The following is a 26,242-nucleotide window of genomic DNA, read 5'->3' as shown; positions in this document are numbered from 1 at the left end:
AGTATTTTATTGCCCATTGCATCTAGAAGATTTGTGAACTTACACTGTGTTAGTGTAATCCTTTTGACACAATTAACCCTTTAATTAAACAAGGTTAGCTTATTTTCTTGTTGGAGAAGTAAAGTCAAGCCATCGAAAATGAAAGAATGTTCCAACAAAGAGGAATATAATACATTTCAAAGATGGAATAGTTTATACCCAACAATATCACCTCATATTTTTTCTTTTAACAGAACAATGTTCAAAATCTATAGACATTAAAAACCAGTCTCCTAAAGAGTTGTACAGTGAGTTGCTTTGCCCCTTTGGGTTGCAGAATGGAGAGACAGTGACGCCCCCCCAGAACCCAGGCCCAATATTCTCAGGCCCAGAATGCTGGAGCTTCCCACACGCAGATTTCACTTGGGGGCGGAGCTTCCTGAGCAAGACTCAGGAGGAGTGTGGGTTGGAACTTCGGGCCCCTCCCCCACCAAGGGGAGACAGACTTCCGGGTAGTGTCTGTGTCTCTTTGTGGAGCTACAATGCTGGGGAACCAGCACTGGTCCCTCACAAAATAATGTCATGCAAGTTGTCCATTAATATATTGTTGGGGGAATAACAAAGGAAGCTTCAGACTAATGTGTATGGTATCATAACTTTCCAATGCGAGTGAATTTTTTGTATGTGCATAGGGAAAAAAAGTGTGGTGGTTCGACTCTCTGTGTTAAAATGGTACTCTTGAGGTGGTATTCCAGAAGGGAGGTAGAGAATATTTTTATTTTATATGCTGTTATTGTGTTTAAGTGGTACATGAGCATGCATTATGGTTAGGATTTTTAAGAATCCATTAGGTATTAAAGACTCCCCCCTACTCCATCTAAAAGATTCCCCATGATCCAGGGCTACTGGGCTGGAAGGACTAAAACCAGCTTGGTGCACTGACTCATCATGACCCAGGATGCTGCCGTGTGCCCTTATCAGTCAGGGTCTAAGTGGTCCCCGGAGGAACCCTGAGCAGCTCACACAAACATGATATGTGGGTCCAGCTTCTGAGCAAGAGAGAAGAGCCTCCCTCACATCCCCTCCCTGAATTCTGTCCCTGTCTCTGGGCTTATGCCTCCCAGTCCCCGTCCCCAGCTTGGCCATCTGACTGCTCTGTCAGCAGAATAACCTTCATGGTCATGGCAAAGGCCCACCAGAGAGCCCGGGCCAAGACAGCAGCAGCCAGTGCGCTCTTCTGCGCTGGGTGGGGGCGGGGCAGGTCCCTGTGGGGACCCAGAGCAGCCTCTCCCACACCCTGCTCAGCAGTTAGCGTTCCCTGCAATGAGATGGCGAGGGCAGGGAGGATCTGGAAGAGAGGGGCTTGTGTCTGTGTGTGTGTGTGTGTGTGTGTGTGTGTGTGTGTGTTTGACAGGTGAGATTCAAGTAAATGTCTTGTTCTTTTTAATTTTACTTTTATTTTAAATGGTATTAAATGGTACTAGATGAAAAGTTATTGAGGTCAGAGGGTACGGATGCAATATCCAAACACTTAAAACAGAGGAAAATGTTTTCTAGAAGTAGCTTTTAGTGACAAAGGTAAAACGTGCTCACTGTATCCTCAGGTAAATATTGTAGAGAACAAAGAATATATAACTTACATTCATGCCGTGAGTATATTTCTTTTACTCAATATTCTAGGAGAAGATGACTTTTCATGGCTGCACACAGTTTTGTCATGGGTACAGAGTTACTCTTTAAAATGTGTGCTTGGACCCGGATCGAGATCTGTACACTGGGCGCCTAGCCTCTGTGAGTTGAATGTGGAGAGCCGTGTGCACGTTGGGTTGGCCTGTGTGCGCTGTCCCTGGGGCAGGCCTGCCATCAGCGAGTGTATTTACTAAGCAAGTACTTGACTCAACAAGAGTCCACAGGACAAGCCCTGACCTCACCCAACACCATTACAAACCATTAAGAGGACGCCCAGCCTCATAGCGCTGCACTGGTCACAGAAAGAGAAAATAAACGAGCATTGCTTATATCTGTGTGTTAGTTCAGATGTCAGTTGTGAAAATGTAGAGAAAAATTATTAGAATTTTTCAAGTAAGGTAAGCGCAATAAGCTACATGAATGGCCCTCCATGTCAATAATGTCAACTGAAACAATTTTATTTTCTATTGTGTCTTCACAGTATTTTAAAATATCCCATTACAGATGAATTATTTTCCTAAGTAATTTTAATTAAGATGAGTAGACAGCTATTTTTCAGACAGATAAAATAACTCCAGTAAGTTTACAAACTCACCCAAACCCAGGTGGTCTCTGGTTCCCACGTGCTCCCTGTGAGGGCATAAACAATAACTCATAAAATGAAAAAAGAAGTTGTTGGCATTGCGCTTATTCTTAAACAAAAATCAAGTCCATTTTTAGTCCATTTCGAGTAATGATACCTCAGGGGCTCCTGGGTCTGGGGAAAGGATCTCTGGCGGGATAGGATCCTTCCTCCCAATCCTTGTGGTATTACGGCCTGAATTGTGTCCCCTCTGATTTCCTATGCTGAAGTCCTAACCCCTAGTAACTGAGCATGTGACTGTATTTGGAGACAGGGCCTTTAAAGACGTAATTAATGTTAAATGAGGTCATTAGGGTGGGCCCTAATCCAATATGACTGGTGTCCTCATACAAGGAGGAGATTAGGACAAAGGTACACGCAGAGGGAGGACCATGTGAAGATGTAGGGAAGACGGTCAAGGAGGAGGACTCTGAAGAATCCAACCTTGGCTACACCTTGATCTCAGAGTTCTAGCCTCCAGAATTGTGAGAAAATAAATTTGTTGTGGAAGCCATCCAGTCTGTGGTACTTTGTTATGGCAGCCCTAGCAAAGAAATACATCATGTTCCACGTGCACAAGTTTTCATTTCTCTTTGGTAAGAACCCAAGAGTGGGAAGGTGGGTCATATGATAAGTATATATTTAACTTAAGATGCCGCCACACTGCTTGCTGATAAGGTGTCACTTTCTGTTCCTATTTTAGCCACACCAGCAGTGCAGGAGACTCCAGCTCCTCTGAATCCTCACCAACACTTGGTATTGTTCATCTTTTCTATTAAAACCATTCTAGTGGGTATGTAGTGATCTGTGCTTATTTCTGCCTCTGTGAAATGGGGATAATACAATTATCTGCCTGTGAGGCTTTTTGTAAAGGTTAAATGAGATAATCCATGTGCTAGCACAGTTCCTTTCCTCCCCTGTGTTCTGAAAGAGTTTGTGTACAGTTGTTATTATTTTTAAAAAAAGATTTGGTAGAATTCACCAGTGTAGTCATCAGGACCTGGGAGTTTCTATTTTTTATTTATTTAGTTTTGGTAAATTTGTGTAAATTGACTGGAAAGGTAACTACTTTTCTTAAGTGAGAATGCATTTTTCAACAATGGAAGATTTGGAATTAAGTATAGAAATGTTTGAGAGACCCAAACCTATAATATTACTATTGTTGCACTAGGAAGCCATCTGTGCATATTTGGTATTTATGTTTTGAATGCAGAAGACAATTTGTCCTGCAGTGGGTGGGGTGGGGAAAGTATGAGCCCTCAGGGTCTTCAATCTCTGCCCACACTTAGGAGGCGAACTGGGCATCATTACCTAAGCTTGGCCACCAAGGTGGAAATAATAAAGATCTGTCTCAGAGAATTCTCAGCAGGATTAAATGTGATGATGGATGACAAGTGTCTGTCACAAGTGAGTGGCAACAACAGAATCATGGCTGACTGGGATTCCTGAAACAGGATGGTGATGAGGTGGCCATGAGGCTGCTTGATCACATGTTCTAGAGGCACACGCAACAGCTGCACATCAGGGAGAAGAGGACTGAGCATGTCCACCCCACCACAAGTAGACGGGGTGCACAGTCAACGCTGGCACATTTACCATTGCTTTGCTTCTTGAAAGCTGTCCTTCCCGTCACTCTGAGGAAGCTGTCTATACACTTGTGCCGTGTGTGGCATCCAACACACAAGAACGGGGGGCAGGAGTGGGGTGCCAACAGATGCTATATCTGCCACAGCCACCGCTGTGCCTCCTGGAATGGGGCACCATCCTGGTCCTCCCCAGGAGCTGGCTCTGGCTGTGGCTCCACTTATGTAAGTTGCTGGGTTCCCATAACATGTGTAAATGCTGTACGGCTGGATGGCAGGAAGTGGCTGGGAGGGGTCGTGCCATAACTGTGTTGCCTGGTTGAAGCTGTGACTTTGTCAGTTACACCCAGTCCCCACGGAAGACCAGCCTCCAGTATCTCCAACACGGACTCTCACTCCAGGCTCAGCTCTGGGCAGCTCAGTAATGAACTGTCTGGTTCAGGGATGTCCCTCAGGGATGGACCTCATCCTCCCTGCTGACCAGGGAGATGCTCAGGTGAGCCCTTCACCGTGATGATAAGTGGGTTGTATGAGACCAAGAGGGACTCACAGACCCTGCTGGCCAGAATCGTTCTGGGAAACTGTGGGAGTGGGGCAGACGTCGGCACACCTGACGAGGCGTGACACGGCGCTTCCTTAGAGTAACCCCAGCGCCGTACCCACTGTCTCTGTCTCACACGCACACATGCTCTACACTGAGGAATATTTTGTGTCACCTACTCTATTTTCCTTTTATTCACCACCCGCCACTGTTCCCGTGTGAGCAGCATCCCTGAGAACACTGTAAATGCTTAAAACCAGTCAAACACGCAGACGAGCAAATCCTGTCCAAACCTCGGTTCTCGGGGGAACCCAGAGCCGACATTTGGCCCTCCCCCTGTATTTGAGGCTCATGCCTGGCAGCTTGGATCTTACCTTCAGCAACGACAGGGAATCCACTGGGTATACGGTAACGACGAAGGACTGACTTGGGTCCACAGCTGGCGGCAGGAACTCCTTGGACTTCAGTCTGGTGGGGTGGTGCAGGAGGAAGGAAAGACACATGTCAGCAAGGAAGGACCTCGCTTCATGAAGGGAGTTCAGGATGGGCTGTCGAAGGCTGCACAGCATCATGCAAGGCTCATTATTGTGATTTTCCTTTTCTCTGTAGAACCTCAGAAACCAGCAGCTCTTGGGACACTGAGTGCTCTAGAGTTTCCTGCACAATGGAAAACCATCCCTCAGGGAACGGAGAAGGGGAGGAGTCACCTGGGAGGTAGGGGCCAGAGAAGCAGTGAGAGAAGTTTGGACCAGCAGGGGGAGGGTGGTGCCATGTGACCCTGCAGGTCAGGAGGAGAGTTGGGCCAGGAAAGGCCTTGGATTTGGCAGGAAGGAGACTTAGGTTTACCACGAGTAATGGTGGGGATATAGCTCTTGGCGTGAGTCATGGGTCACTCAGTAATTTGAACTGGAAGGCAGAAGACAAAGAGAGAGCCAACTGGGAAGGAGCAGTCTTGGTTAAACTGTGTTTAGAGAGAGAGAGCACTGCGTGCCTAAAAATCTCAGGTCAAGGCAGGCATGAAACCAAAGACCCTCAGACTCCATCTCTCTCTGGGTGACCGTGGCAGTCTCCTGACTGTCTTCTTGCCATCCCAGGCCAGCCACTGTCCACTCAGCTACAAGAGCCATTTGTTTTTCTTGGGTGTGTGTGTGTGAGGAAGATTGGGCCTGAGCTAACATCCATTGCCAATCTTCTTCTTTTTGCTGAGGAAGATGAACCCTGAGCTAACATCTGTGCCCACCTTCCTCTACTTTGTATATGGGATGCTGCCACAGCATGGCCTGATGAGCAGTGTAGGTCTGCACCCAGGATCCGAACCTGTGAACCCTGGGCCACCAAGTGGAGCACGTGAACTTAACCACTACACCAGCAGGCCAGCCCCCAGAGCCATTTTTGTAAAGCATGAATCCTATAGTGTCCCTTCACTGCTCAAGACTTTTCAATAATATGGAAGTCCTCACCGGCCCTCAAAGTTCAACCTCAGCATTCCCTGTATTAGAATCCCTGGGACCTTGGATAAAAACAGATTCCTTTGCCCCAAATCAACCTACAGGATCCACATCTCTGGGGAGATGGGAAGCAGCATTTTCACACGGCCCATTCTGAGGGCCTGTGCACTGGCTTGTTCCTCCAGATCTTACAGCCCTTGCCACTTCGCTCCCTCAAGGCCTCTGCTCCACGCCACCTCCTCAGATCGTCACATCAAAACCACTTCTTGCTGCCCCTTGCTCTCTCTTACCTTCACCCTTCTTCATAACATGTTTTACGAGCTCAGATGTAATTATTGTGTATCTATTGGTTGATGGGATTTGTCTGTCTCATTCACTATGTTTCCAGTGCTTAGAACACTGCCTGGTACATAAAAGTCACTCGATACAAATGTGTTTAAAATTCCAATCCGTTGTTGGTAAATGATAGACAGAAACCATGTGGCAAGCAGAATGTGGGTCCTCCATCTCAGCCTCAGTGTCACATCTCTGAATCTCTCTAATTACACATGAAAAATACTTTACAGATAGAATTCAGGTTACTAATCAGTGACCTTAGATAGGAGGTGTAGTGGGTTGAAATGTGTCCCCCTCCAAAATTCACGTCCACCCAGAACCTCAGAATGTGATCTGATGTTGAAATAGGGTCTTTGTAGACGAAATTAGTTAAGGATGATCTTGAGAGGAAATCAACCTGGGATTAAGGGGGGCCCTAAACCCAGTAACTGGTGTCTCTACAGAAGGAGGAGAGGGCACAGAACACAAGAGAGAGGTCATGTGAAGATGTAGGCAGAGATTGGAGTGGCACTGCCAAAAGCCATGGAATGCCAGGAGCCACCAGAATCTGGAAGAGGCAAAAGGTCCTCCCCTAGAGCTTCCAAAGAGAGAGAGTAGCCCTTCCAACACCTTGATTTTGGACTTCTGGCCTCCAAAACTGTGAGAGAACAAATTTCTGTTGTTTTAAGCCACCCAGGATATGGTAATCTGTTGTAGCTCTCTAGGAAACGAATACTGGAGGATTATGCTGGATTACCCAAGTTGGCCCCCGAGCCTTTAAAAACAGAGAAATGAGGAAGAACAGTTGAGAGAGACTCAAAACATAAGAAGGACTTAACCTGCCATTGCTAACTTGAAGATGGAGGGGGAAAGTGAAAAGCATGAGAAGAAATGAATTCTGTCAATATACCAACTGAGCTTAGAAGTGGATTCTTCTCCAGAACCTTCAGAAATGAATGGAGCCCTGGTGACACATGCTTGCTGTCTTGTGAGACGCAGAGGACTCCATTTCATTCGACCCAGTTTCATTCATGGGGATTTCTGCCCCATGGAAACTGTGAGATAATGAATGCTTTAAGCCACTGTTGTGCTAGTTTGCTATGCAGCAGTAGAAAACTAATACAAGCCACTTGGTGGACGTTAGCTGAGTGGAACTCCTTTAAAATTAGGTGAGCTATATCTTTGTGTGTGTGATCCTATTCCTTATTCATATTTTCATCCTATCCATGTAATATTCCACAACAGATAAACAGTTCAGGAGAAATACTCAATAAATTGGTATGATAACCACAACTATAAGAGACACTTATAAAGTCCTACACCAAGTTCTCCACTGAAATAGGCCCGTGATAATATCTTCACACTCCACACGCACTTACCGAGGGGATTTTTTCCATTGGCGTGGTGTCACATGATTTAGATATATTCCCTGATCTCTGGGAGCTGAGTTCTGACCTGCTGTAGTAGGCTTGGCCTGAAGACTAAGGCTGTGAACAGTTATCTCAAGTGCCTATTTGGTCGACTGGATCCACACTATTATGTTACCCTAGAAACAGTAATTTATTTCCTATTTCATCTGGAGGATGTGTAACTTACATTATATTTGTATTCACATTTTACACATCATTAATCCTTTCATTAAATAATGTTAGCTCATTTTCCTGTTGGAGAAGCATGGACTGGATTGAAAATGAAGACTGTTCCTGTGAAAAGGAATATGATACACCCCAAGGTGGAAGAGGAGACATAAAAGCCTAGTTTTTTCTTCTAACAGAATGAACTTTACAATACATGAGGTATAAAAAGAAGGCTCCTAAAAATTGTATATGATCATTATTTTCTAAAAGAAAAAATTATGTACATAATGTACAGAGAAATTATTAAAAGGAAAGATGAAAGATACAAATCAAAATTTCAGCAGTAGTTATTTGTGGGTAGGGCAATCTGAGTGTCTTTCATTTCTACAGGGAATTTTGTGTTTCCAAATTTTCTATAATGAACATGCATTGATTTGGCAATCCAAAAAAAATTTTAAGGTGGAAGTTTACCATCCTGGTTCCAGTTAAGTTTCTATCATTCTTGCCAGAAAGGGGGAAATGAGAAAATGTTCTTAGATTTCTTCACTTAAAGGATCATAGTAGGATGATATTTCGAAGTTAAATTCAGAATGATTTGGATTTACACAATTGTATTGTCAATCAGGTCCCTAAAGAAACCAAGTCAGAAGAAAAATTATTGGGTTGTTTGAAAGAGAATGATATTTTTACACTAAACTAGATTTACTTGCTGATTGTTAAAGTAAGTACAAATCTAAGAAATTCTCAGCGTTTGAGAAACTAATGGTGCACGACTCCCAAAATTCCCTTTTCTGAGCCAAGGAGTCTCTTTGCCCCTTCCGGCTGCAGAATGCGGGGAGGGCGACGCCGGCAGGGGCACCGGCCCAGCCTCTCTGTCCCACCGCAGACACTGCAGCACCCCCTGCACGTTCGCGTAGAGGGGCGGAGCTTCCGTGCGCCCCCCAGGAAGGGCGCGGGCCTGCGCTTCCGGCCCCTTTTCCGCCCAGAGGAGACTGACTTCCGGGACTTCCCTGTGCCTCAAAGCGGAGCTGTGACCCTGGGAAAAAGCATGAGTACGTCCCAAGTGAAGGTGTATATTTAACGCAATGCCAATGCGAAATCCAGGTTTCTTGGAATGGACAAAATGATTTTAAAATTTATGTGGAAAAATAAATTTGTGTGAATTGGTAAAAATTTAGATAAATGAAAAAGCCTTGAGAGGAATTTGTCTACCAGATATTAAAAGGTAGCTAAATGAAGTGCTACGATAGAAACAGCACAGTGCTACTGTAGGACACCGGTGAATGAGACAGAAACAAGTGTCCAGAATTACTGTCGATGGGAACTCCGGGCATTAAAAAGAGAGCCTTTGGGGCCAGCCTGGCGGCACAAGCCGTTAAGTGCGGGTGCCCCGCTGCGGCGGCCCGGGGTTCACCGGTTCGGATCCCGGGCGCACACCGACGCACTGCTTGGCAAGCCATGCTGTGGCAGCGTCCCATATGAAGTGGAGGAGGGTGGGCACAGATGTTAGCCCAGGGCCAGTCTTCCTCGGCAAAAATAGAGGAGGATTGGCAGATGTTAGCTCAGGGCTGATTTCCTCACACACAAGAAAAGAGAGCCTTTGACTTCGATGGGAAAAGGTAGATTATTAAATAAATGAGATGGCAACCAATAGTTATGTCATTGGAATAAAATAACCTTGACACTATCTCACTGTATACAAAAACAAATTCAAGTTGAAAATCAAAACGTAGAGTAAGCAAATAAAAACTATGACCGTATTAGAAAGACAATTGGAGGATAGTTGTATAATCCTGCAGTAAAGAAGGCTTTTTAAGGTAAGACAAAAGAAAATTTTAACCAGGTTGGCTTCAGAAAAATTTCTGGCCTCTAATGCAAAAGACACAATAAAGAAATTTTTTTTGAATGATAGACTGGATGAAATATATTTGAAACACATAGAACAAAGAATTAATAACTTTAATAGGCAAAGACCTCTTAAAATTGATAAGAAATATACAAATAACCCAATATAAAAATGGGTAAAATATTTGCAACCCTAGTTCACACAAGAGAAATTGTATAATGTTCAAACACATGAAATGATGTATATTCCCACTGGTATTAAGAGATATGAACATAGAAACAATTACCTGTTTTATTTGCATAAAACTAAATATACTGTCAGTATTTTGTGCTGAAAAGTTTGAGGAAATTGATGGAAGTGAGAATTACTCTAACCTTTTGGGAAAGTAATCGTGAAGAATCTATGAAGATTTAAAATGTGCAGGCCCTTTGACTTCTGGACAGCCTACAGAAATAAAACCAATTGTACCTGACAATATTGGCACAGAGATGCTTCTTGTAACTCTATTTGCAAAAGCCAAACCTGCCATAACCTCAGTGTCTATCAGGGGAGAATGGCTGACTAAATCATGGTATATCCATTCTGTGGAAGAGTATGAAGTCCTGATGAGGAGGAATTCTATCTATACAAAATGCCATATAAGTTGTCCACAATATATTGTTGGGGGTATAAAATAGGAAGCTTCAGACTAACGTGCGTGGTATAATTTGAACTTCTTCATGTAAGTTGTTTGTATATGGATAGAAAACAAAGGTGTAGTGGCACACACACTCTACTGTTGAGATATTGCCCTTGAGGTCGTATTGGGGAGGGGAGGTGGAGAATATTTTATATACTGCTATTGTATTTAAGTGGTACATGAGCATGCATTATGGTTAGGATTTTTAAGAATCCATTAGGTATTAAAGACTCCCCCCTACTCCTTCTAAAAGATTCCCCATGATCCAGGGCTACTGGGCTGGAAGGACTAAAACCAGCTTGGTGCACTGACTCATCATGACCCAGGATGCTGCCGTGTGCCCTTATCAGTCAGGGTCTAAGTGGTCCCCGGAGGAACCCTGAGCAGCTCACAGAAACATGATATGTGGGTCCAGCTTCTGAGCAAGAGAGAAGAGCCTCCCTCACATCCCCTCCCTGAATTCTGTCCCTGTCTCTGGGCTTATGCCTCCCAGTCCCCGTCCCTAGCTTGGCCATCTGACTGCTCTGTCAGCAGAATAACCTTCATGGTCATGGCAAAGGCCCACCAGAGAGCCCGGGCCAAGACAGCAGCAGCCAGTGCGCTCTTCTGCGCTGGGTGGGGGCGGGGCAGGTCCCTGTGGGGACCCAGAGCAGCCTCTCCCACACCCTGCTCAGCAGTTAGCGTTCCCTGCAATGAGATGGCGAGGGCAGGGAGGATCTGGAAGAGAGGGGCGCGCACCCGTGCGCGCGTGTGTGTGTGTTTGCCTGTCTTTTATTACAATTTTAGAATTGTAATAAATAGCTCTAGATGAAATTTATTGTTGTTAAAGTGTAGGAATGCAGTATCTAAACACTTAAGATTTAAAACATATGAAAAATGTTTTATAAAAGTAACCTTTTCTTCCAGTTTTATTGAGATATAATTGACATATAACAATGTATAAGGTTAAGGTGTAGAACATGATGATTCAATATGTGTATATATTATGAATGATTACCATAAGTTTAGTTAACATCCATCACCTCACATATTTACAATTTTTTTTTCTTGTGATGAGAACTTTTAAGTTCTCTTAGCAACTTTCAAATATATAATCCAGTATTGTGAACTAGTCTTTTTTTTTTTATCATAGAGGTAGGATATGCTCATTGTGTTCTGAGGAAAATACAGTGGGAACAAGAAGTAAATAATGTGCTTCCTGCTGTGGGTTGGATTGTGTCTTCTCGAAAATGCTATATTGGAGTCCTGGCCCCCGATTAGGATGAATACAAACTCATACAGATTTTGGTACTGGGGAGTGGAGTGCTGCTGTAAGAAATATCTAAAAATGTAGAAGTGACTTTGGAATTGGGTAATGAATAGAGGCTGGAGGAGTTTTGGGTGAATGATAGAAAAAGCCTAGATGGCCTTCAAAAGGCTGTTGGTAGAAACATGGACATTAAAGGCGAGAATTCAGAAAGATTAGAGAGCTGTAGAGAAAGCTGCTATCATCTTAGAGAATACATGTGCCGTCATGAACAGAATGTTGCTAGAATCATGAAAGTTAATGGTGCTCTGGTAAGGTCTCAAATGTGACAAAGTGAAGGAAGGCCATCAGACTTCTGGGATTCTCCAGTAGAAAATGGGCCTATAGAGCCATCTGGCCATGAACATGTGTTATCCTTTAAGAAAAGGGGAAAATGCCCCAAGATCAGGGCCACCTCCTTGGTTCCAGAGGGTGAAGCCACCTCCTCCATTCTCAAGGAGGTGAGGTTGCCTCCCCACCAGGCCATCTTTGTTAAGCAGAATTGGCACTGCAAGATGAACCAAACAGGATTAAGGTGCCTGATGCTGACTCGCATCATGGTTTTGTCTGGTAAAGTGAATGATTAGAGAACTTGGGGCTGAAAACATCTCAACTGATTCTCAAACTTTAAATGGGAAGGAAGCCCAGCTTCCTGGCGTGGAGCTGGGTGTGTTGGGGCCATCAACTGGGTGGGCCTGGTGACAGCACAGAGCATCAAACCTAAGAGGATTCTTCTCAAGACAAAATCTAAGGAATTTGCCCTGCTAGGTTTCAGATTTGCTTGGGACTGGTGACTCTTTTTTCCTTCTGATTTCTTCCTTTTGGAATGGGAATGTCTATCCTATGCCTGTCCCCTCACAGTATTTTGGAAGCAAATAACTTGTCTAGTTTCACAGGTTCACGATGGAGAGAGATTTTGTCCAGGAGGAATCATACCGAGTCTAGCCATAACTGATTTGGATAATTTAGATGATGAGATTTGGGACTTTTGAGTTGATGCTTGAATTGGAGGAAGTTGTGATGGGGTGAATTATTTTGCACGTGGGAAGAACATGGATTTTGGAAGGCCAGAAGGCAGCCTGTTATGGGTTAAATTGTGTCCCTTCAAAAAAGATACATTGGAATCTTAACTCCCAGAACCTCAGAATATGACCTTATTTGGAGATAGGGTCTTTCAGAAGCAATCAAGTTAAAATGAGGTCAACAGAGTGGGCACTAATCCCAATATGAATGGCAGCCTTATAAAAAGAGGAAATTTGGACACAGACAGACAGACATAGAGGGAAGATGATGTAAAGAGACACAGGGGGTGATCAACATCTACAAGGCAAAGAGAGAGGACTGAACAGATCCTACAGCCCTCAGAAGGAATAGATCCTGCCAACACCTTGATTTCAGACTTCTAGCCACCAGAACAGTGAGACAATACATTTCTACTTTTTGAGCCACCTATTTTGTGGTACTTTCTGATGGTGGCTCTAGCAAACTAAAACACTTACTATAACATTTTGAGTATATTTTTTGTTTCTCGATATTCCAAGATGACTTTTCATGGCTGCACACAGTATCATCATGGAGACAGAATATACTTTTAAAAATGTGCACTTACCTTTATAATGGACCACTCTCTGCTTTTGTGATTTTCAAGGTGAAAAGTCGCGTGCACGTTGTGTGCACATGTGCTTGTGTGCAGTGCTCCATCAGCACAGCTGACCTTTACTTAGCATCTACTTGACTCAACATTGACTCAAAATGAGCATGCCTGTCTCTCAGGAGCTTAATCAAAACCAAATATTATTAGAGACCATAGAAAGGACATTCAGACTCAACTTCACACGTGTTCTCTGACTGACAAAAAATGAATGAGCATTGTCTTATTTTTGTATATTAGTTCAGATGTTAGTTATAAAGAAGGGAGAGAATAATTATTGTAGTTTTTGCAAGTAAGATAAATAAAAATGAGATACATGAATGGCTATAAATGTTAATAATGTTAAGTGAAACGATTTTATTTTCTATTGTGTTATCACATTATTTAAAAATATCCCATCACAGACTGATTATTTTCCAAAGTAATTTGAGTTAAGAAGAGAACGTAGCTATTTTTCAGACAGAGAAAACAACTCTAGTAAGCGTACAACTTACCCCTGTGCAGATGAACTCAGGTCGACAACTGTTTGCTGTGGGGGTAAACGAAAATTAATAAGACAGAAAAAGAAGAAATTGTTGACATTGAGGTTATTCTTTCAGAAAATTCAAGTCCATTATTAGTCAGTTTCAAGTAACAGCATCTCAGGGACTTCTGAGGCCCGGGAAAGGATCTCACTGGTGGGAAAATAGCCTTCCTCCCAAACCACGTTACATGCACACAGGTGTTCTCATTTCTCGTTAGTAAGAACCCAGGAGTGGGAAGCCGGGTAAAATGAGAAGAATATATTTAAGTTTTTAAGAAACTGCCAAACTGCTTTCCAAGTGGTGTCACTTTAAATTCCCATTTTACTTTCAACGACCAACGTATGAGAATTCCCGTTCCTCCACATCTTCCCCAGCACCTGGTATTGTTGGTCTCTTTGCTTCTGGCCATTCTGACTGGTCTGTAGTGGTATCTTATTGTGGTTTAATTTGCACTCCCTTAATGTCCAAGGCTGTCGACCACCTTTTCATGTGCTTATTTGCCCCCCACAGATCCTCCTTGGGGAAGAGTTTGTTCAAATCTTTTGCCCATTTTAAAAATGGGTTGTTTTTCCTTACTGAGATTTGAAAGTTCTTTCTGTGTTCTGGATACAAGTATACAGTTTGCAAATATTTATTCTGGTCTGTGGCTTATATTTTTATTTTTGTAATGGTGACTTTTGAAGAGTGGATGTTTTTAATTTTGATGAAGTACAATTTTTCAATTTTTTCTGTAATAGTGCTTTTGGAGTCATATTAAAGAAAACTTTGTCTAACTCAAGATCACAAAGATTTTATTCTGTTTTCTTCCTTTATAACGTTAGTGTTGTGGTTTAGCTCTTAAATTTAGGTCTATGATCAATTTTGAGTTATTTTTTGTCTATGGGGTGACATAGGGCATTAAGGGGCTTTTTTTGGTTTTTGGTTTTGTTTTTTCATTTTTCTTTTTGCATATGGTTATTTAATTGTTCCAGCACCATTTATTGAAAATACTCTTACTTCTCCCCGTTGAAATGCTTTGGCACCTTCGTTTAAAATCCATTGATCAGAAATGTAAAGGTTTGATTTCTGGAGTTTCTATTCTGTTCCATTGATCTATACGTCTATCCTTATGCTAATCCCACACTGTCTTCATTACTCTAGCTTTGTATTGAATTTTGATGTCAGATTGTGTAAGTCCTCCAATTTTGTTCTTCTTTTTCTATATTATTTTGGCCACTTGAAATCCTCTGCATTTCCATGTACATCTTAGGATCAGCTTGCTATTTCCCTCAAGAAAAAAGCTTGCTGGGAATTCAAAGAGATCATGGTAAGTCTATAGATAAATCTGGGGGAAATTTTCTATCATGGCAATATTGAGCGTTGCAACCCATGAATATTGTAAATCTTTCCATTTATTTGGATTGTGATTAATTTCTCTCAGCAATACTTTGTAGCTTTAAGTATGCAGATTTTGCACTTGTTTTGTTACTTTATTATTTTGGGTGCTATTGTGAATGGAATAGTTTTCTTACTACCATTTTCAGATTCTTCATTGCTAGTATATTGAAATACAATTGAGTTTTTATATTGCTTTTTGTATCCTACCGCCTTGCTAATCTATCTGATTATTTCTACTAGCTTTGTTGCAGATTAGTTAGAATCATGTTTCCTGCAGAAACATACAGTTTCACTTTCAAATCTGTATGCCTTTAATTTATATTTCTTGCTTTACTGCACTGGCTGGAACTTTAGTAAAATGTTGAATAGAAGTTTGGAGTGGACATTCTTGCTTGGTCCCGATCTTCAGGGGAAAGCATTCAGTATGAATGAGTTTTAGGTTTCGTCAGTGCTCTTCATCAGATTGAGGATGTTTCTGTCTTTTTGTATTGTAGGTTGTGAAATTCTTTAATCATAAATATATGTGTTATCATGTCAAATGCTTTTTCTGATTGATGTGCTCATATGTTTATTGTACTTTATTTTATTAATATGCTTATTACATTCATCTATTTTCAGACATTAAATCAACCGTGCATTCCTAGAATAAACCTCACTTAGTCACGATGTATAATCCTGTATATATGTGACCGCCTTTGGTTTGCTAATATTTTGTTAATGATATTTGCCTCTAGAGTCATGAATGGTATCAGCTTATGATATTCTTCTTTTGTAATGACATTGTCTGGCTTTAGGATCATGTACTGGCATTCCAGAATGAGTTGGGAAGTGTTACTTACTCCTCTATTTTCTGAAAGAGTTTGTGGGTGATGGGTATTATTTTTCTTCAAGTATCAGGTAGAATTCACCAATGAAGCCATCAGGGCCTGGGCTTTTCTTTCTGGGGATTTTAAATTAGTAGTTCAGTGTGTTTACTTGTGTAAACTTTATGTGTAAAGGAGACACTTGTGTTTACTTTATGTCTATTTGAATTTTCCATTTCTTCTTGAACCAGTTTTGGTAATTTGTATCAACTAAGTAGAATGACAAATCTCTTTCTTAAGTCATAAAGCATATTTCAACCTTGGAACATTTATAATTAAATATAGAAAAGTTTGAGACCCATAATGTTACTATTTAACAACCCATAATGTTACTATTTTTGTATTACAAAGTATTCAGTGTGCATTGGGTATTTGATGTTCTTGAATACTGAAGAGAATTTATCCTGCTAGGTGTGGGAGAGAGAAAGGTTTCAGCTCTCAAAGTCATAACGATCTGCCTGCACTTAGGAGAGGAGCTTGGCCCCATTATCGCCTATTGGCCACCACAGAGAAATAAACTGTGTCTGGAGAATCTTTAGTGAGATTTAATGCAATGATCAACGACAAGTGTCTGTCAGAGTGGCGGCCCCAGGGTCAGGGCTGGCAGCAGGTGTTGAATGGGACTGTCCCAAGAAAATCAGAACATGGGATCACCCTGCTTTTAATGACAGCAAAGAAAAATCCATGGCCACCTGCTCAAGGCTTGGAGTGAGGGTCACCTTTTAGTGGATGGGTCGTGTCGGGGGCAGGCTGGAGGCATGGTAGTTTCCACTAAACGTGTCTCCAAACTTCCAGCAGAAGTGCAAGCAAGGAAAAAGACTTTGCTAACAATATCTCTGTTACTAAAGGTGGGTGTTGACCCCTCCGTATTTACAAATTATTACAAGGAGGTCTCTCTCCGATGCCCTGCAGAGATTGCAGTGAGATGAAACCCCTCCCTCAGAGCACATGAAGTCATCTATACCCTTCAGACATCAGCGTAGTTGCAAACCCTGCTTGGAAATAGCCCACCAGAACCCCAGGCAGCTGATCTCTGGAGCAGCTGCAGAAATGGGTGGGCCTAAAAGGAGTCAGCCCTGCTGGCTTGGTCCTGGGAAGAGCGGACATAGAAATGACATAACACACACACGCACAGACAGAACCACACACCCACACCACACCAAACACACACACACACACACATCACTCACCCACACTCACCCACACACAGAACACACAATCTGACTCCACTTCTGTTTCCTACACAGTTATTCTCTAACATTTTTTATGAAAAATTTCAAACATCCAGAAAAGCTGAAAGGATTGTACAGAGAACACTGAAATACTCAACACCTAAATTCTATCATTGCTAAAATTTTGCCATCTGTTTGTTACCGCGTAACTGTCCATCCGTCCACTTATTTTCTGGTGCATTTCACAGCCAGTTGCACGCAGACATCAGTCCACTTCACAGGAGCACGCATATATTGCTGCAGTGCTAGTAAACCCGTTCTTGTACTGAATTGATTCCTCTCCCTCTCTCTCTCTCACACATACACACAATACACGCCCCACAGTAAAGAATATTTTCTGCCCCTCACTTTTTCTTTTGGTTCCCACCCACCTTTCTTCCCATTTGAGTAGCATCCCTAGGTACCACATAAATGCTTCAAAGAAATCAAATAAGGCAATTCCCAATGTTGCTCGATCCTCATTCTCGGAGGGGCCTTAGACCCTACATTTGGCTCTCACTCCTGTATTCGAGGCTCACACTTGACGCCTCTGAGCTTACCTCTAGCGATGAGGATTTCTCTGGGTGTATGGTGTTGATGGAGCATAGACTCGGGCTCCAAGAAAGCCTCGGGAACTGCTTCCACTTCTCTTTGCTAGGATGGGGCAGGAGGAAGGAAAGACTCATATCAGCAAGGAAGGAACTTGCTTTGGGCAGTGAGCTGATACAGAGCTGTTGAAGGCTGCAAAGCATCATCCAAGAGCCGTTATTGTGGTTTCCTCCTTATCTGCAGAACCTCAGAGGCCAGCAGCTCCAGGGAGGCTGTTGGAGGGCTCCTGGGTTGATTGCACAATGTGAAACCACCTGCAGGAGCTTCACGTGCAAAGGACCATGACTGCCTGCCGGTGGGAGGCCACAGAGAGGTGCTTCTTCTCGCTGAGCGCCCCACACTGGACCACTGCACCCATGAGTTTGTGTATTCAGCTGTGAATCTGGCAGGGCTCATTGACAAATGGACAAAATGATGTGTCCCGGAGCCCACAACATTACCACCTTGGGGTAATCCTTGCAGCAGCTCTAGGAAACTAATACAAGAGGACTGTCCTTGATTAGCCATGTGGGTCCAATGTAGTCACATGAACCTTAAAAACTGAGAAGTGAGGAAGAGGAGGAAGTCAGAGAGACTCGAAGCACGAGGACTTGACCCACCACTACGACCTAAAGACCGAGGGAGCAACATGGAAAGCATGAGAAAGTAATAAATTTGGTCAACATTCTAAATAAGCTTAGAAACAAATTCTTCCTCATAATCTCCAGGAAGGAATGCTGTCCTGCTGAACACTGACTGCTGCCTTGTGAGGCACTAAGCAGAGACCCAGCTGAGCTGGCCCAGGATGGGGACCCATGGACACGGTGAGATAGTGAGTCTCGTTTAAGCCACTCAGTTTGTGGGAATTTGCTATGTAACAACTGAAAACTGATACAAGCCACTTGATGGACGTCAGCTGCTGGAACTCCTTTAAAATTACACGAGAAGTATCTTCACATGTGTGATCCTACCCCTATTCATGTTTTCATCTTATCTGGTCAATTTCTATACATCCGTTCCATTTAATGTTCCATAACAGATAAACGGTCGAGAAGAAATGCTGCCAATGAATTGGTCTGATAACCACTACTGGAGAGAGACACCCTGTAAAGTCCTACACAAAGATTTCCCTTAAAAGATGTCTGCGATTAACATCAGCTCACTCCACAAGCACTTACTGAGTGAATTTTTCTTCCTTGTATTGGCTTAGCGTCACGTGATTTAAACATATTCCCTGATCCCTAGGAACTGAGATTCTGAAGTGCTACAGCAAGCTTTGCCCAAAAAACAAGCCTGTGTGTCTATTTGGTCGACTACTAGGTTGACTACTAGGTTACCCAGGGAACATTTCTGCAACAAAAAAGGCCCCTGGTGTCCTACTGCCTGATGCGTCGAGAGGGCTTGTAACTTTCATCATACCATCTCGTGCTTCCCGCACAACTATGCCTTTCAATAAACAGGGTTAGCTCGTTTTCCTGTTGGAGAAGTAAAGACTAGATTGAAAATGGAAAATAATTTTCCAAAAATGATGAATACGGTACATCCCAAAGATGGAATCATTTATACTCATACTCTTAAAAATCATGTTTTTTCTTTTAACAATGTTCACAATATATGTTTTTTTTTTTTCCCCCCAAAGCCCCAGTAGATAGTTGTATGTCATAGTTGCACAGCCTTCCAGTTGCTGTATGTGGGACGCGGCCTCATTGTGGCCGGAGAAGTGGTGCGTCGGTGCCCGCCCGGGATCCGAACCCGGGCCGCCAGCAGCGGAGCGCGTGCACTTAACCGCTAAGCCATGGGGCCGGCCCCACAATATATGTTTTTTAAAAAGGAGTTTTATAAAAAGGCTTCCAAAGAGTCGTACAATGCAATTATATTTTTATAAAACAAAACATTATATGATGCATTATGTATATAATGTATATTATTTTCCTAATAATAAGAAAAATATTAAAAAGGAAGACTTCAAAGATACTAATCACAATGCCAGCAGTGGCTATCGGTGGGTAGGGAACTATGAGTGACACTCGTTTTCCCAATGGGAATTTTTGCTGTGTCCAAAATTTCTATAACGGATATGCACTGATTAGGCGACCCGAAACAGGTTAGGTTTGTTTGGTTTGGTTTCGGAGTGTGCGCAGACCTCCTACTTCCAGTTAGGCTTCTGTGATTCTCGCCAGGAAGAGCTAACAGAAAAACGTCCTTAGATTTAAGGTAGACCATACTTCAAAGTGAAATTCGAATCACTTAAATTTTCACAACAGTATTGCCAATCGGGTTTCTAAAGAAATAAATTTCCAAGAGAAATAGTGGGTTATTTGAAAGTGAATGAATGATCTTTTCACACTAAGCTATACTCCCTGATTGTTAACCTGAGCAAAAATCGGAAGTAATTCTCAGCCTTTGAGAAACTGACTAACGGTGCACTTCCCCTAAGCGTCCCTCTTCTGCCTCCTGGAGTCTCTGCCACGTGCGCTGCAGGCTGGTGCCCCGCGGAGCCCCCATGGCCAACACTTCCTTCCCCTTGACCACCCAGGGGAGACGGACTTCCCGTGTCATTACCCTGCAGAGAGGCGTGGTTGTGTGGTGGGGAGGAAGCGTTGGTCCCTCCCACGTACAGGTGAAGATTGGCTGCAACTCCAGTTCCAATTCTAGGTTTCTTGGAACTGCACAAAGCGATTTTAAAGTGCACGTGGAAAATAGTATGTGAAAGAATTCTCAAAGGTGATGAAAAACACCTGGAGAGCAGGGTTCGTCCTACCAGATAGTAAAAGGCAGCTAAATGAAATCCTATCACTAAAACAGCACAGTGTGGGTGTAGGGCACAGAGCCATGAGACGGACACCAGCGGCCAGAAGCAGATCTGAGCCTAGTGTTCCTGGGAATTTGGGGTGCCAGAAAAGGGGCCTTTCGATTTGATGAGGAAAGGAGGGTCATTTCATCAACGAGATGGCCACCAAGAGTTATATTGTAATAAAATGACCTGGGCTCCTATCTCAGTGAATACAAAAATAAATTCAAGATGGCTTGAAAATCAAAATGTACAGAAAGCAAATAAAAATTATGCAAATATTAGCAAAGAATGTGGAGGATATTTGTATAACCTTGGAGTAAAGAAGACTTTTTAAAGCAAGACAGTTGAAACGAGACTATAGCTATTTTTCAGACAGTGAAAACAACTCTAGTAAGATGACAACTTACCCCTGTGCAGATGAACTCAGGCCTTCGCCTGCGTGCTGTGGGGGATAAACGAAAATTCACAAAATGAGAAAAAGTTGTTGATGGTGAGCTTATTCCTCCACAACGTTCAAGCCAATTATTAGTTGATCCTGAGTGATGGTACTTCAGTGTCTCCTGGGTCCCAGGAAAGGATCTCGCTGGGGGAGAAGACCCTTCCTCTCCACACTTGTGACATGTATCCGTGTTTTCACTTCTCTTTGGTAAGAAACCGGGAGTGGGATTGCTGGGTCAAATGATAAGAATATACTTGCTGTTTTAAGAACATGCCAAACTGCTTTCCAAAGTGGTGTAATTCTACCTCCCCACTGCAGTGTGTGAGCCTTCCCTCTCTGCAGCTTCCCCAACACCTGGTATTGTTGGTCTCTTTGCTTCTGGCCATTCTGACTGGTGTGTAGCGGTATCGTATCGTGGTTTAATTTGCACTCCCTTAATGTCGAAGGCTGTCGACCACCTTTTCAAGTGCTTATTTGCCACCCACAGATCCTCCTTGGAGAAGAGTTTGTTCAAATCTTTTGCCTGTTTTAAAAATTGGGTCATTTTTCTCATAGTTGAGTTTTGAAAGTTTTTAATATATTCTGGATACAAGTATATGATTTACAAATATTTTATTTCTTTCTGTGGCTTATATTTTCAAAATTTCTTAATCGTGAACTTTGAAGAGCAAATGTTTTTTTAATTTGATCAGGAACAGTTGTAGAAATGGGTGGGCCTAAAATGAGTTAGCATTGCTGGCTTGATCCTGTGAGGAGTATACTTAGAAATAATATAACACACACGTGAACACCAGATACCAAACACACACAAACATGCCCTTCATCACACATCACATGCACACTCTCACACACACAGAATCATAGGACTGTGCCAGTCTAGAAGCAAAGGGTTATGGCTAAGAGGTCCTAGCTGCAAGGCCACCTTGGGCATTGCCCCAGCCCTGGACAAACATGGATGGTGACACAGAGGGACATCCGGTACCTGTGGCATTTCTATTTGGGTGGACGACCCTTTCTCCCCTTCTGAGGTTTTTGAAGTCTCTTGGAGGCGGTGCTGCATCATATAATCAAATGTGCTCAACCTCCTGGACCCTAGAAAGGAGAAAGAAGGCAGAGGGTGGGGTTACCGTCCATCAGCTGTGCGTAGGGCTCAACAACAAGCAGGCAGGGTGGCCTCCCAGGGCTCCCCACCTGGGGCGGGAGCCGGTTCCTACCCTGGGACACTGAGGAGCTGCTGGACGGCCACTCCAGAGCCCACCTGGCTTTTGGGTAGCAGCCAGCAGCTCCTTGCACTTGCCTGAGGCTCACTGGCCCCCCATCCTGAGGCGGCTGCCCTGCCTGCCTCACAGGCCCAGAAGGTAAACATGAACCTGCGGCGAGCGCTGCGTCCAGCTCCGTTTTAATTAAGCTGAACCGCTGGCTGTGCAGCATGTGGCAGAAGCACCTGAGGTTATTAGAAGAAAACCTGAGATACAGGTTTGTCAGTAAAAAAGAAGTACTAATGAAAATGGGTTCTGTGACTATTTTAGCCTTGTGTTCCATGGACGGGCCAAACTTTCCATTTCTTTTTCCCTAAAAACCAACAAGCATGAGAACAGATGTTTTGTAGTTATTTCTGGGAAGTGAAAAGGGCCACCCACAGAAGGCTACTTGCAGCTCGAGGAGCAGAGGGAGCGGCGGGCCGCCCCATTGCACCCCGTGCAGCCCACAGAGGCTGCCTGCCGGGCAGGTGGGCATCTGAGGAAGGAGCCCTTCCTGGGCAGGTTCTGAAGGGCTTGTGTTTCTGTTTTGTTTGGGCTTGACTTATCTTTCTTGACTAACTCTAGCTGGCCCTTGGTCCATTCTTCCACATTCCCTCAGAACCTGTGTCCGAGTTTGAGGATGTGAATTTGCACTTGTTTATTGCTAGTGAAAATAGTCATTCTTTTGCGTGAGTTTGCACAAATACCATCAAAATCAGATTTATAAGCATGCCCTGTGTGTCCCAGAGCTCACACTCGTTTGGACCAAGTTTCCTGTAAAACGTTTTAATTTGGCAGCGATGGTAAAGTCGTGGAGGAGATAGAGTCGCACAGCTTTAAGCCTCACACGCGAGGAACTTGGAGGCCAGAGTGCAGTGTGCGCTAGGTGACCGTGCGCCTGTGTTTCCTCCAACATTATTAGGTGCCCGCACATTAGCTTGGGGCAATTTGTGGAATCCTGCTCCTCCTTAATATCATCCGAGATGCCTTCTCTTCCACTGGCCGTGAGTGTGGCTTTTCCTCACACCTCTTGCTGGCACTCTCTGCGTCCACACGTCTTCCCAGGAGATCTGGCCCTCACCAGCGGTTTCACGCCACTTATGTGCAGAGGACTCGTCAGAATGTCCCTCTCCCGAGCTTCAAAATGCAGCACCCAACTTGGGGCAGCTTCTGACCTGTCCCCGGCACTGCCCACCTCAGGGCACGCACGCCTTGTGCAGTCCCGTCCCTGGAGTGTGGGCTGGTCCTAGCGACTTGCAGAGAAGTTGAAGGGACATCACTTCCAGGACTGGGCTGCAAAAGGCTGGCTTCTGCCTTGCTGCCTTCTCACTTGCTCCTTGGATGAAGCAGCTGTCCTGCTGCAAGGTCCTCTGTGGAGCGTCCACGCGAGAAGGGATGGAGGAGGCCGCTGGCGAGCAGCTCACGAGGAGCCAGGGCAAAGAGCTGACCCTGCCAAGGACCCGAGGCACCTGGGAGCGGGTCCTCTCCCGTCGAATGAGACCGTGTCCCTGCTGGCACCTTGACTGAAGCCTCGCGAGAGACCCTGGGCCAGGGGACCACGCTGAGCAGAGCTGACGCCCGCCTCACGGAACTGTGAGGTAAGAAACGTGTTGTTTTAAGCGGCTACGTTTAGGTAATTTACTCTAACTAACAATAACTAATATTGCAGGTTTTTCCTGGAAATCTGTTCTTTGATGTCCGAACACTGTAAGGTCGACATGTGCCGGCCTGAGCTCAGCGTGTCTCTCCCCTCCCTGCGGGTCTCCCGTGTGTCCCCATGCACAGGGCGTGACACTGCTGTCCTCCTGGTTGGCCGAGTGAGAGTCGGAGGCCCCTGTCCTCACATCCGACCCCAGGGGGTCATGAAGGCCTGTGAATCTGGGTCCTCCAGGCCCATCTCTCCCCCTGTGAACTCATCACAAACCTCCTGAGTGGCTGCAGCAGGCTCCCAGACACTCCAGGCAGGTGCACACGCTGCTGCTGGGGTGCCATCCCCAAAATGCATCCCTGACCTCATCGCCCCACGGCTCCCAGCCCCTCCCATGCACTCGGAAGCTCTGGGAAGAGCCTCAGCGGACTGGGCTTTGGGCGCCATCTCTGTGCACTCCCTGCCTCAGCTGGGGACGCTCCCCACACCAGACCCGCTCCCATAGCCTCTGGGTTCCTCCTGGTGCCGCCTTCTCTCAGAGGCTGCAGAGAGCAACTGTGGTGACTTCTGAGGAAAGGACACAGAGGAGCCTCCACGTGCAGCCACCATGTAGACACGAGAAAACCACCGGTTCTCTCTGCAGCATGTTTGGTGAGTGGATACCCTGGCACTGAGTTTAATGCTTTTCCTTGTTAGGATTTCTGCTGGGCGTTTTTCTAAATCCCCTGTTCTTTTTTCATAGTGTCCTGTTCCTGCCTCACAAATTCTGTTCCTTTCTCTCTCTGAACACTTGAACTTACTACTCAAATGTCTTTCATGTTTTCTGCAGGTCTCAGAACAGAATTCAGCCACTGCTGGACCTGCTGCCCCTCTTGGGTGTTTCTTCTCTTCCTGTGATGTGTCCTGTGTGCTTTGAGCTTTTTCCTGGCAGAGGCCGACTGAGGGGCCACCTGCCTTGGGACACATGTGAACACGAGGGGCAGAGACTGGCCAACCTGGAGGCGGGCCCCGGGGGACACGCACTCAGGTAGAGGTGGAAGATGAGCAGCTGCCCGAGCATTAGGAGGCAGAAGATGTCCAGCAGTAGCACGAACACCCCAATGCCCAGGACCACTGGGGTCTTTGTCTTCACGGGGAGAAGGGGCAGGAACAGCAGCCACGTGTTCTTCTCGGAGATTCCTGTGGAGACAAGGGGGAGCGCATGTGTCCAGCACCTGCGACATGGCAGCACCGCTCATCAGGTGAGCACCACAGGACAGAGCTTGGCAGTGGAGGAGGAAACCCTTGCTGAAGGAGTGCCTCCCTGCCCAGGTGAGCGCCTCCTCCTCGCCCAGGTGAGTGCCTCCCTGCCCAGGTGAGCGCCTCCTCCTCGCCCAGGTGAGCGCCTTCCTGCCCAGGTGAGCGCCTCCTCCTCGCCCAGGTGAGCGCCTCCCTGCCTAGGTGAGCACCTCCTCCTCGCCCAGGTGAGCGCCTCCTCCTCACCCAGGTGAGCACCTCCCTGGCCAGGTGAGCGCCTCCTCCTCGCCCAGATGAGCACCTCCCTGGCCAGGTGAGTGCCTGCTCCTCACCCAGGTGAGCACCTCCCTGCCCAGGTGAGTACCTCCTCCTCGCCCAGGTGAGCACCTCCCTGCCCAGGTGAGCCGCTCCCTGCCCAGGTGAGTACCTCCCTGCCCAGATAAGCGCTTCCTCCGCACCCAGATGAGCACCTCCCTGCCCAGGTGAGCACCTCCCTGCCCAGGAGAGTGCTTCCTCCTCACCCAGGTGAGCACCTCCCTGCCCAGGTGAGCACCTCCCTGCCCAGGTAACCACCTCCTTCTCGCCTAGGTGTGTGCCCTGCCGTACCTAAGTGCCTCACCTGAGCCCCTCCTGACTGTGGTGGGTATTATGGTCCCACTTTATAGATCTGGAAGGTGAGGTTGGGAGAGATAACTAAGTCCCCGGGTCGCAGAGCCTGACCCTTCTGCCTGACCCCAGCACTCACCCTTTCCCGCAGGCCCACGCTGCCTCACTGGGCCCTCTCCGTGCCCAACCAGCCACTCTCAAATAGAACTGGAAGGCTACAGCCACCACCCTGGGTCAGTCCTAGGATATGGTCCTCCATGCCCCAAGGGCTGCTGATGCTCACAACCACACCACTTCCAAAAATTAAGTGTAGGAAAGACGGTGAAGGGTTGTGCAGGCAGGCCAGTGAAGGTGGAATTCCAGTTGAAATGTCTGCTCCACAACAAATTCTAGAAAGGTATTTGACCCAGGCGCCCTTATGTGGCATCCCAAAAGGTGACTGCCACACCTTGTCATAGTGCATGGCCGCGGGCAGCGTCTAGGGCAGAGTCTGGTGCCCC

General features: G+C 45.2%; 1 protein-coding gene across 1 annotated transcript in view; it reads right to left on the bottom strand.

Moving 5' to 3' along the window:
- Positions 1-1,090: 1,090 nt before the first annotated feature.
- Positions 1,091-26,242, bottom strand: part of ZDHHC11B (zinc finger DHHC-type containing 11B) — a 45,314-nt gene continuing 20,162 nt past the window's right edge. Inside the window, exons 7-14 of the mRNA XM_058563516.1 lie at positions 24,924-25,079; positions 21,994-22,103; positions 20,980-21,014; positions 17,751-17,844; positions 13,710-13,744; positions 4,789-4,882; positions 2,264-2,298; positions 1,091-1,244 (exon numbers count right to left, since the gene is read on the bottom strand). Of these exons, the coding sequence (XP_058419499.1) occupies positions 1,091-1,244; positions 2,264-2,298; positions 4,789-4,882; positions 13,710-13,744; positions 17,751-17,844; positions 20,980-21,014; positions 21,994-22,103; positions 24,924-25,079 (713 nt within the window). The remainder of the gene's footprint in view (positions 1,245-2,263; positions 2,299-4,788; positions 4,883-13,709; positions 13,745-17,750; positions 17,845-20,979; positions 21,015-21,993; positions 22,104-24,923; positions 25,080-26,242) is intronic.

This window comes from Diceros bicornis, chromosome 20 (genome assembly GCF_020826845.1).
Source record: "Diceros bicornis minor isolate mBicDic1 chromosome 20, mDicBic1.mat.cur, whole genome shotgun sequence".
Classification (NCBI taxonomy): Eukaryota; Metazoa; Chordata; class Mammalia; order Perissodactyla; family Rhinocerotidae; genus Diceros; species Diceros bicornis.
The sequence above is the reverse complement of the archived record's forward strand: the minus strand, read 5'-3'. Positions and strand labels throughout refer to the sequence as shown.